At 42.9% G+C, this 12,396-nt stretch overlaps 1 protein-coding gene across 7 annotated transcripts in view; it reads left to right on the plus strand.

Moving 5' to 3' along the window:
- ANK1 (ankyrin 1) overlaps positions 1-12,396 on the plus strand; it is a 193,346-nt gene that overhangs the window by 50,742 nt on the left and 130,208 nt on the right. The window contains exon 1 of one of the 7 annotated variants that reach the window (XM_058194551.1): positions 8,810-8,917. The exons of the other annotated variants lie outside the window; for them this stretch is intronic. Coding sequence (XP_058050534.1) covers positions 8,888-8,917 — 30 coding nt within the window. The 5' untranslated portion in view covers positions 8,810-8,887. Of the gene's footprint in view, positions 1-8,809; positions 8,918-12,396 lie in introns of those variants that run through there. 7 annotated transcript variants of the gene reach the window in all.

Below are 12,396 nucleotides of genomic sequence, written 5' to 3' on the forward strand. Positions count from 1 at the left end.
GAGGGAGGGAGGGAGGGAGGAAGGAATGAGGGTGGGAGGAAGGAATGAGGGAGAGAGGGAGGGAGGGGGGAAGGAATGAGGGAGGAAGGAAGGAATGAGGGAGAGAAGGAGGGAGGGAGGAAGGAAGGAAGGAATGAGGGACAGAGGGAGGGAGGGAGGAATGAGGGAGAGAGGGAGGGAGGGAGGAAGGAAGGAACGAGGGAGGGAGGGAGGAATGAGGGAGAGAGGGAGGAAGGAATGAGGGAGAGAGGAAGGAGGAAGGAAGGAATGAGGGCAGGAGGAAGGAATGAGGGAGAGAGGAGGAGGGAGGGGGAAGGAATGAGGGAGGAAGGAAGGAATGAGGGAGAGAGGAGGAGGAGGAAGGAAGGAAGGAATGAGGGACAGAGGGAGGAGGGAGGAATGAGGGAGAGAGGAGGGAGGAGGAATGAAGGAGAGGGAGGAATGAGGGAGAGAGGGAGGAAGGAATGAGGGAGAGAGGAAGGGAGGAAGGAAGGAATGAGGGCAGGAGGAAGGAATGAGGGAGAGAGGGAGGGAGGGAGGGAGAAAGGAAGGAGGAAGAGGGGGGGGGAGGGAGGGAGGGAGGAAGGAATGAGGGAGAGAGAGAGGGAGGAATGAGGGAGAGAGGGAGGGAAGTATGAAGGAAAGGGAGGAGGGAGGAAGGAAGGAATGAGGGAGAGAGAGGGAGGAGGAAGGAATGAGGGAGGAAGGAAGGAATGAAGGAGAGAGGGAGAGAGAGAGAGGGAGGGAGGAAGGAATGAGGGAGGGAGAAAGGAATGATGGAGAGGGAGGGAGGAATGAGGGAGAGAGGGAGGGAAGAAGGGAGGGAGGGAGGAAGGAAGGATGAAACTGGACTTTCTTGTTTTTTCTCTTTTGTAGATGTTTCGCTTCTCATCCAAGAAGCTTCTTCAATCTGACCGGATGGTGGGAAATGGAAGGTTTTATATTCCTTGCAGACAGCTGGTCATCTGCATCCTTTTTGAGGGTCCTTGAAGCATTTGGATGTTTATCTATGTCCCCAAGGTGGATGCAAATGACCAGCTGCCTGCAAGGAATATCAATCCTTCCATTTCCCACCATTCCAGAGTGAGCTGAAGAAGCTTCTTGGGTGAGAAGCGAAACGTCTTCAAAAGAAAAAAACAAAGTCCAGTTATCTCTTGAAAAGCACCTTTGGGACAACCATGATCTGGATCAGGTCTGGATCAGCAAAGCCGGCTGAGGAACTCTGGGAGTTGAAGTCCACAAGTCTTAAAAGGGACCAAGGTTGGAGACCCCTGATCTGGATGACTGAGAATCACTATAAACGTTTAGCCATGGGGATGGTCATAAGTCACCTTTTTCAGTGCTGTTGTAACTTTGAACGGTCACTAAATGAACTGCTGTAACGCAAGGACTACCTGTAAATGGGAGTGGAAGGTATCTGGGCTCCAGGACGCGTGTGAATTATGCAACAGTTCAGGAAAGTCTTCAAAGCCAGATGGTTCCATAGGTCCAGGCTGTGTGTACCCAGAAAGAGACGGCTTTGGAGTCCTTGCTGGTCTCAGAGTTTAACTGTTTCCTTGCAGACTGGAGTCCCTGTTGGTATGATCTGGCAGACTTTGGATTTAGACATGCATGGTTCTATTTTCAAAATACGCCAAGATGACCTCAGCCGCTTCCTTGAAATACAAGCCAACTTACTTGCGCAGAGCCCATCTCTCTCTCTCTCTCTCTCTCTGTCTGTGTCTCTGTCTCTCTCTGTGTATCTCTGTATCTCTGTCTCTGTGTATCTCTGTCTGCCTCTCTCTCTCTCTGTGTCTCTGTCTCTGTCTCTCTTTCTATGTGTTTGTGTCTCTCTGTCTCTCTGTCTCAATCTCTCTCTTTCTCTTTCCCTCTGTCTCTTTCTGTCTCTCTCCCTCTCCCCCAATCCTCCTCTCTCTCTTTCTCTCTCTCGCTGTCTCTCTTTCTAGCTGTGTGTGTGTGTTTCCATCTCCATCTCTCTCTGTGTATCTCTGTATCTCTGTCTCTGTGTATCTCTGTCTGCCCCTCTCTCTCTCTTTGTCTCTGTCTCTGTCTCTCTTTCATGTGTTTGTGTCTCTCTGTCTCTCTGTGTCTCTGTCTCAATCTCTCTCTCTCTTTCTCTTTCCCTCTCTCTTTCTAGCTGTGTGTGTCTCCGTCTCCATCTCCATCTCTCTCTCTCTCTCTCTCTAGCTGTGTGTGTGTCTCCGTCTCCATCTCTCTCTCTCTCTCTCTCTGTATCTCTGTATCTCTGTCTCTGTGTATCTCTGTCTGCCTCTCTCTCTCTCTGTGTCTCTGTCTCTGTCTCTCTTTCTATGTGTTTGTGTCTCTCTGTCTCTCTGTGTCTCTGTCTCAATCTCTCTCTCTCTTTCTCTTTCCCTCTGTCTCTTTCTGTCTCTCTCCCTCTCCCCCACTCCTCCTCTCTCTCTCTCTCTCTCTCTCTCTCTAGCTGTGTGTGTGTGTCTCCGTCTCCATCTCTCTCTCTCTGTGTGTGTATCTCTGTATTTCTGTCTCTGTGTATCTCTGTCTGCCTCTCTCTCTCTCTGTGTCTCTGTCTCTGTCTCTCTTTCTATGTGTTTGTGTCTCTCTGTCTCTCTGTCTCAATCTCTCTCTCTCTTTCTCTTTCCCTCTGTCTCTTTCTGTCTCTCTCCCTCTCCCCCACTCCTCCTCTCTCTCTTTCTCTCTCTCGCTGTCTCTCTCTCTAGCTGTGTGTGTGTCTCCGTCTCCATCTCTCTCTCTCTCTCTCCCTCCCTCCCTCCCAAATAGCAGTCTGTCATCTGCCCTGGACTGCTGGACTGGCTCTCTCTCCAAAAAGAGAATGGCTGAGTAACTCAGGATGATTGAAGGAGATTTTGCTCTTTTCTCCGGTTCTGATAAGCAAGAAAGATGGAGATGGCACCGAGCCAATCGAAGGGTGAAAGCAAGCAAGGGCTGTGATTCAAGGGAGAATGTAATTGACAGCACAAGGCGAAACCAGCTCCCTGGGTTGGGCCCTCTGCCATCCCCCAGCAGCAAATAAAAACAATTAGCGATTCATGGAGGATGCGAATTGTTTCTCGGCACTGGGCTCGGAGGAGAGACAGCAGAGGATCGGAGTTCGAGGTTTAAAAATAAAAGGGGGAAAAGCATACAGCGTTCTGGTATTGCAAGCAGACTGAGACCTCAGTTTTCTGGGGGTGGCAGAAAGATATAATTTAATGCTGTAAGCCACTCAGAGTCGCTTCGAGATGAGATAGGTGATAGACAGACAGACAGACAGACAGATAGATAGATAGATACAGTGGTGGGATTCAAATAATTTAACAACTGGTTCTCTGCCCTAATGACCAGCTGGGTAGGTGTGGCTTTGTGGTCATGTGACCCTGTGGGCGTGGCCAACTCAATGTCACTCACGCCGATGGGCGCTTCGCCTTAGCTGTTACAATGTAATAAGGGTTAAACCAGGGAGGCAGTTTCTGCAAGCAGGGCAATAAAGATGAGGCTAGAAACACCACCAGAACGTTTCCTTCCTTACAGGATTAGCCCTGTAAAGTGAAAAAAAACAAAATAAGATTTCTTCCCAATAACCGGTTCTCTGAACTGCTTAGAAATTTAACAACCGGTTCTCCCGAATAGGTGTGAACTGGCTGAATCCCACCACTGGATAGATAGATAGATAGATAGATAGATAGATAGATAGATAGATAGATAGATAGATAGATAGATAGATAGATAGATAGATAGATAGATAGATAGATAGATAGATAGATAGATAGATAGACAGAGAGACAGACAGAGATAGACAGACAGAGAGACAGACAGAGAAATACAGATTATAGAATACCAGAGTTGGAAGTGACCTTGGGAGGATTTCTAGGCCAATCCGCTGCTCAAGCAGGAGACATTATACCCAGGATGGCGAACCTAAAGCACATGTGCCAGAGATGGCACACAGCTCCCTCTCTGATGGCACGTGAGCCATTGCCCCAGTTCAGATGTGCTGTACAAGTGCGCGTGCCTCTTGCCGGTCAGCTGGTCTTCAGGTCTCTGTCGGGCATGCGCAGGGACAGGGTGGCATGCGGGGGGGGCGGCATACATGCATGCGCAGAGGGATGGGACACATGCAGGGGGCGGCGCACGCATTACATTTTGTGGGTTCGGGCGCACTTTGGGCACTTGGTCCTGAAAAGGTTAGCCATCACTGCCCTATACCATTTTAGACAAATGGCTGTCCAGTCTGTTCTCTTCCTACCCGAGCAGCGGGTTGGACTAGAAGACCTCCAAGGTCCCTTCTGTTATTCTGTTCTATTTCAATTTTTTAAAACCTTCAATCCGGTGGTTTTTCCATGCCCCTGGTCTGCTGCGGCAATAGAACCTTCTGGCGTTCCATATTAAATTTTGTAGCTGTTTAGCAGCAAGGAGAAATACGGCCGGAGTGATGTTATAAATCTATATTTAGGGGTGCATCCAGGTCACCAAGCATGCTTTCATTTAAATGGATCTTCTCGTTCTCATGAAAAATGAATCCTTCCAGGTTTCGCTACATACCGTAGGGACCCACGGAAAGGAATGGGTGGCCTGAGAAGGACTTGCAAGACCAGAGTGCGTTTTCTTGAGGCCTTCGTAAGATGCTGTGGGACAAAATGTACCATACATATGTCTAATGCCGCATCAGCTGGGTTTTCTTTATTTTTATATATGTATATATATAAATATATATATATAAATATATATATATATATATTTGTTTTCTGAGGTTTTCGCGGGTGTTTGTATGTAGGTCTTTGGTTATTCGGGTTTTCTCCCGCGTAAAATTGGAAGTGTCTTGGGGACGTTTCGACGAAGTCTCATTCGTCATCTTCAGGCTTCAGCTTCGTGCTTCTGGGAGCAATGTGTGATCGCAGCTGTTTCTTCCTTTTAACTGCTAGTGGGGGTTTGAACTGATTGGGTGGGAGCTTGGCTGTGCTCTGATTGGATGGGGTTTTTTTGTGCTCTGATTGGCTGGGGGTGTGTCCTGTTTGGGTGGGGGCTTGGTTGTGCTCAGTTTAGTCTGTGTTGCAGGGGGATTTGAGCTGGTGAGCTGCATAGCTGTTGTTTGGCTTTGTGGTCGTGCTACATCTTCATAGTGGGTGTCAGTCTGCTGCATGTATGGATTGGAGGGGTTTGAAATGGCTAATGTTGCAGCTGCAGTCTGGCTTCTGGTCCTTGGTCGTGCTTCATGATCAGTGTGGGTTTGGGTCTGCTTTCTGGGTGGATGTGCAGAGGTGACATCCTGTGTGGATCTCGTGAGTGTGGGTCTGGTGTCATTCTTCGTGTTAGGGACTCGTTTGTCAATAAGGGCGGGTTTCCAAATGGCTGGTAGGCGGGAGGTGTCATCTCGTTTGTTCATGCTGTGTGGGCGTTTTTCTATCTCAATGGCTTCTCTGATTATTCTGTTGTTAAAGTGTTCAGTTTTGGCGATAGTTCTGATCTTTTTAAAGACAATATGTCAACCAAATGACATATATATATATATATATATATAGGTCTTTGGTTGTTTGGGTTTTCTCCCGTGTAAAATTGGAAGTGTCTTGGCGACGTTTCGACGAAGTCTCATTCGTCATCTTCAGGCTTCAGCTTCGTGCTTCTATATATGCATTTTGGATACAGTGTATGAATGCAGGTTATGTCAGTTACACAAAGAAAGACCAAACTAAAAAAAAGAATTATATTATATCAGAGGGTTACGATAAAGGGACCATATCAGTGGTGAAATTCAATTCTTTAAAACTACCGGTTCTGTGGGTGTGGCTTGGTGGGCGTGGTGTGGCTTGATGGGCGTGGCTTGGTGGGCATGGCAGGGGAAGGATACTGCAAAATCTCCATTCCCTTCCCACTCTGGGGCCAGCCAGAGGTGATATTTGCTGGTTCTCCAAACTGCTCAAAATTTCCACTACCAGTTCTCCGAACTGCTCAAAATTTCCGCTACCGGTTCTCCGAACTGCTCAAAATTTCCGCTACCAGTTCTGCAGAACCCGTCGGAACCTGCTGGATTTCACCCCTGGACCACATATTTAGTTTTACATATACTGACAGCGGCAAGGATTATATTTGCTAAATACTGGAAAAATGAAAAGCGATTCGGGAAATTTTAGAATGTGCTGAAATGGATAGATTAACTTTTAAAACTAAAGAAGACTCAGAATATTACCGGATATGGAACAGTTTTTATGAATGGCTAGAGAAAATGGGTAGGAATGAGAGGACAAAAGACTATGAATGTCTGTATTAAAATAGAGAAGGCTTTCAACTGTAAATCTGATAATCTACAAAATGTAAATAGGCCAGGATATAAGAAAACCCAGTTTAAACTATTTGGTTATACTATTACAATTATATCTAACACAAATGTTATCATGTTATAGTTACTGTTACTGCAACTGGGTTTTCATGTCATCCAAGCTGAGATAGGAGCATCATGGTGTAGCATTAGGATGGGAAGAAGTCTGGTTATTTTTTTTTTAAAAAAAGTAACATTCCTGGATGACTTTGTACTTGGCCTAGCCAGGATTATTACTTTTTTAAATTATAAACTTTATTTCTTAATTACATTCATTCGTGCTTAATAAACATCGTGTTGTCTGGGTATTTAATTCGCTTAAGAATACTGATTACATTCTCTTTTTTTTTAAAAAAAATATTTTTATTAAACATTTTTAAAAAGCAAAAAGAAATTTTGACACTTTTTTCTTTTCAACAGTTTCCCGTCGGTAACCAATACTTATGCATTTTTTTCTCCCTTATCCTAATGTACCTTTTATACATATATTTCTAATATTATTTATTTTATTTATTTTATTTACACAATTTCTTTTCAGCAATTTTTGTTTCCTCCTATTTGTTCTTGTATTTCTACTCCTATTTCAACCATTATTTAAACACATACTTTTCTTGTCTAGTTTTTCTGATATTATACCTACCTGTGTTTCCCCAAAAATAAAACCCTGTCCAGTCTCTTCTTAAAAATCTCCAGTGATGGAGCACCTAGAACTTCTGGTGGCAAGCTGTTCCACTGGTTAATTGTCCTCACTGTTAGGAAGTTTCTCTTTAATTCCAGGTTGCTTCTCTCCTGGATTAGTTTCCATCCGTTGTTTCTTGTCTTGCCTTCTGGTTGCTTTGAAAAATAAGCCGACCCCCTCTTTTTTGTAGCAGCCCATCAAATACTGGAACACTGCTATCATGTCACCCCTAAGCTTTCTTTTCTCTAGACTAGCCATACTCTGTTCCTGCAACCGTTCTTTGTATGTTATAGTCTCCGTTGGGACAAGTGTTTATGATAAGAGTTTTCTGTTACGACAGAAATTACTGCCCAGGTTTTTTCTTTTAAAAAAAACAAGCTTTAAAAGAGTTATTTCTTTATGATGTGGGCTGTTTTTTGTTTTTTTTAAAAGAAATGTCTAGGAATCTGACACACCCTGGCGTGACCAGGAATTAGGATTCTGCCTCTGTAGATAACAGCAGCTACTCTACTCTGACTGGTGGCTGTGGAATGTAGTAGCCCTGAATTATACAAAGGCTTTGGAAGGAGGTGGAGTCCCAGTTTTGCCCAGGAATTCCTTTCTTCAGTGTGAATGGAAGGAAGAAATGTCTTCACAAAGAGAAATTCTGTTATAGTGCTATAGTGTTTAATATATGCAATGCACAGTCACACTCTACATCTGTAATATATAATAGTAATAGTATTGTACTAGTATCATAGTAATAGCAATAATTGTCTAATATACATAACATATTTTTGTGTATAAGATAGATAGATAGATAGACAGATAGACAGAAGGATAAACAGAAGAGATAGATAGACAGATAGACAGAAGGATAAACAGAAGAGATAGATAGATAGATAGATAGAAGAGATAGATAGATAGAAGAGATAGATAGATGATGGATGGATGGATGAATAGAGCTTCTCTATCTCAACAACTTTTAAGAAGTTATAGTACTATATTGTGTAATATATGCAATGCATAGTTACACTCTTCATCTGTAATATATAATAGTAATAGTATTATAATAGTATAATAGCAATAGTAATTTGTAATATATACATTACTATTTTTATGTATCATAAGATAGATAGATAGATAGATAGATAGATAGATAGATAGATAGATAGATAGATAGATATAGGTAGGTAGGTAGATAGAAGAGATAGATAGATGATGAATGGGTGGATAGATAGAGCTCTCTATCTCAATAACTTTTAAGATGTTATAATACTATATTGTGTAATATATGCAATCATAGTTACACTCTACATCTGTAATATATAATAGTAATAGTATTATAATAGTATAATAGTAATATATACATTACTATTTTTTTATGTATAATATAAGATAGATAGATAGATAGAGCTTCTCTCTATTTCAACAACTTTTAAGATGTATAGACATCAAACCCCAGAAAGCTGGCTGGGGAATTCTGGGAGTTGAAGTCCACACATCTTAAAAGTTGTCAAGGTTGAAGACTCAGTCTGCTTCCACACAACATTTTAAAGCTGAATTGACCCTTTTCTTTGCTTACACGATAAACTCAGCCATAAAACAACAAAACAGGCTTGGTTCACTCCTTCACCCTCACCCACACCCACAATTAATTCTAACCCATGTTTGCAGGAGAAGGATGGATATGTTTGGAGAAGAAATGGACGTTCCAATTTAGGGAAGGCTGTTGCTGTCAACCTTTGAGCCACCAGTTACGTTCCGTAAATTGGAACTGCTGATCTTCTCTAATCTCCAGAGCCCAGAAAGTGACTCCTCCCATCTTCCACAGCCAGCACCTGCAGATAAAAGCCTGCCCTGGCTTAGCCTAAAGGGTCAGTTGAGACTTTGCTTGTGTAAGTGTGCGAGCAGAAAGTGTGTGCGAGGAAGGGAACATGATGTCCAGTTTCAGGTGGCCCTGGAGGGTAAGTATCTGGGGTCATGGATGGCGTGTTTTCTGTTGGGGTTCTTCACTTTTGTCTTCAGCCATCGCATGGTTGGAAGGTCTTTAGCTTTTCTTAGCCGCTCTGAAACGGGGGCGTTAGCAAACCATGGTTTACAGAAATGTGTTTTGAATTGGAATCTCACTGCAGTATTTCAACCCAGCTTTATTCAAACTTTTCTTCATTTGGAGGTAAGAGAAAGAAGATGTGAAGACCCAGAAAGCAACCAGTAGCTAGTAAGAGTTAGTGACAGAAGGCATTTTGCTTCTGGAAGGAGACAATAGCAGTTTGATGTCTCCAACCTTGGTCCCTTTAAGACTTGTGGACTTCAACTCCCAGAGTTCCTCAGCCAGCTTTGCTGGCTGAGGGACTCTGGGAGTTGAAGTCCACAAGTCTTAAAGGGACCAAGGTTGGAGACCCCTGGTCTCAATCATCGGAAAATGATGATTGAGACCCCTGGTCTCAATCATCGGAAAAACACTTTTAGTTCAACAGCAGTTCAGTTCTGCAAATTCATTGGCCAGGTTTAACGTCTTGAAATAAACGAGTCTGAAGCATGGTTTGTTGACACAGGCCCCATTTAGGCACCTCCCTAGTTGATCCATGGTTTGCAAAGCAGTGTCTGGGTTCTCAACTGTTAAGCCAAGATCAAAACAAGCTTTATTACTGCTTAAGTGTTAGTTGCACGAACTAGAAAAGGCTGGGATTGGTTCCTACCTCAGACAAAGTCCTTCTTTGAATCATGGCTTGCTGACTGAGCTACACTTGGTTGGAGGCACATTACTAAACCATAATTCATGCTTTGCAAACTGCAGTTGCCAAATTTTCAGACTGCACTCAGCTTAAACTAAGCCAACCTCTCTCCTCCCCTCTACCTGCTCTTCTTTTAGACTGCAGGGCTGAATTTTGTACATGTCAGTTTTGTTCCACATACTTTCTACTTTATATATTCCCCATTTTTCCTCTCCTTTATTATCTTTATCTTTATCATCCCTTTATATCTAGTTTTATTCATTTACAATATTTTATACATTTGTCACTTTCTCTTCTCCATCATTTATTCATATTTACTTTTCCTATTCTCTAACCAATCGTAGCACTTGGTCCATACTTGATAATATTCTCTCTCTTCCTTTTATTTCTTTCGTTAATTTATCCATCTCCGCACAGTCCAGAATTTTCTTGATTATTTCTTCCTCTGTTGCTACCTTTTCATTTTTCCAGAACTGTGCCTAGACAATCCTTGCAGCTGTAATTATGTGTAAAATCAAATATTGAATTTCTTTACTGTAGATTCTTCTTATTATCCCTAGTAAAAATGTCTCTGGTTTCAAGTCCACATTATGGCCACTTATCTCTTCTATCCAATTTCTAATTCTGGACCAATATTTTTTCACCTTAGGACATGTCCTCCAGAGGTGATAATATGTTCCAGGAACTTTTTTGCATTTCCAACAGTCTGAAAAATTATTAGGAAACCTTTTAGCAAGCCATATTGGTATAAAATATGAAGAATGGTTGCAGGAACTCAGTATGTCTAGTTTAATGAAAAGAAGAACTAGGGGAGACATGATAGCAGTGTTCCAATATCTCAGGGGCTGCCACAAAGAAGAGGGAGTCGGGCTGTTCTCCAAAGCACCTGAGGGCAGGACAAGAAGCAATGGGTGGAAACTGATCAAGGAGAGAAGCAACCTGGAACTAAGGAGAAATTTCTTAACAGTTAGAACAATTAATCAGTGGAACGACTTGCCTCCAGGTTGTGAATGCTCCAACACTGGAAGTTTTTAAGAAAATGTTGGATAACCGTCTGTCTGAGATGGTGTAGGGTTTCCTGCCTGGGCAGAGGGTTGGACTAGAAGGCCTCCAAGGTTCCTTCCAACTCTGTTGTTATATTATTATATTATAAGAATAGAATAGAATAGAATAGAATAGAATAGAATAGAATAGAATAGAATAGAATAGAATAGAATAGAATTGAATTTTATTGGCCAAGTGTGATTGGACACACAAGGAATTTGTCTTGGTGCATATGCTCTCAGTGTACATAAAAGAAAAGATACATTCATCAAGGTACAACATTTACAACACAATTGATGATCAATATATCAATATAAATCATAAGGATTGCCAGCAACAAGTTATAGTCATACAGTCATAAGTGGAAAGAGATTGATGATGGGAACTATGAAACGATTAATAGTAGTGCAGATTCAGTAAATAGTCTGACAGTGTTGAGGGAATTATTTGTTTAGCAGAGTGATGGCCTTCGGGAAAAAACTGTTCTTGTGTCTAGTTGTTCTGGTGTGCAGTGCTCTATAGCGTCGTTTTGAGGGTAGGAGTTGAAACAGTTTATGTCCAGGATGCGAGGGATCTGCAAATATTTTCACGGCCCTCTTCTTGATTCGTGCAGTATACGAATAAAATGCCATCTGTAGAACAAAGCCCACAAATCTTAAAGAGGCCAAGACTAGATACCCTTGTATTACACCAAATAAACAGAAGGGAAGGGTTGGAATTAAAACTGCAGAGGAAATATATTTTGCAATGAGTAGGATCCAACCATTTCAAATCGTTTTTGATTTCTCTTTCCAAGGTCCCTGATGGCTCTTTAGAGTAAAAAGCTAGGCGGTAGGAGTTGGCTGATAGCCTGTCCAGAGATGCTTTGGAGAACAATTCTCCAAATTATTGCATCCACTTCCCTTAAGGTAAAGGTTCCCCTGGCACACATGTGCTAGTCATTCTCGACTCTAGGGGGCGGTGCTCATCTCCGTTTCAAAGCCGAAGAGCCAGCGCTGTCCGCAGACGTCTCCGTGGTCATGTGGCCAGCATGACTCAACGCCAAAGGTGCACGGAACGCTGTTACCTTCCCACCAAAGGTGGTCCCTATTTTTCTTACTTGCATTTTTTATGTGCTTTCGAACTGCTAGGTTGGCAGAAGCTGGGACAAGTCACGGGAGCTCACCCCGTTACGCGGCACTAGGAATTCGAACCCCTGAACTGCCGACCTTTCGATCGACAAGCTCAGCGTCTTAGCCACTGAGCCACCATGTCCCTTTTTCTCTTTTCCCTTTTCCCCTCTTCCCTTATTTGCCCCCTAAAAATGGAGCCCAACTTTCTGGGACATTTCTGAAAAGGGCAGGGAAGCTCACGAGACGATGGAGGAGCTGAGGACCGCTCCAAAAGAGCTTCTCTTCATATCCATGTCTCTCAGTTGCTTCCATCTCTTCATTACCCAACAGATGTCAGTTAATTAGGAAACCCTGCCAAGAATGCCTTTAAAAAAAAAATGCTCCTGCTAGTGTCATCACAAATAATCTCTAACCAACTAGTCATCTTTGGCTGTCATTCTTGATAGCGAGTGACTTGCCTAAGCCTCCGATGACTCTTGCCTTTGAATGATGTGCTCAAAATATTTATATCTGAAATAAGCCTGCAGGAGGTTTATGCAATCCAAAGGTAAC

The sequence above is a fragment of the Ahaetulla prasina genome, chromosome 9 (genome assembly GCF_028640845.1).
Source record: "Ahaetulla prasina isolate Xishuangbanna chromosome 9, ASM2864084v1, whole genome shotgun sequence".
Taxonomy (NCBI): domain Eukaryota; kingdom Metazoa; phylum Chordata; class Lepidosauria; order Squamata; family Colubridae; genus Ahaetulla; species Ahaetulla prasina.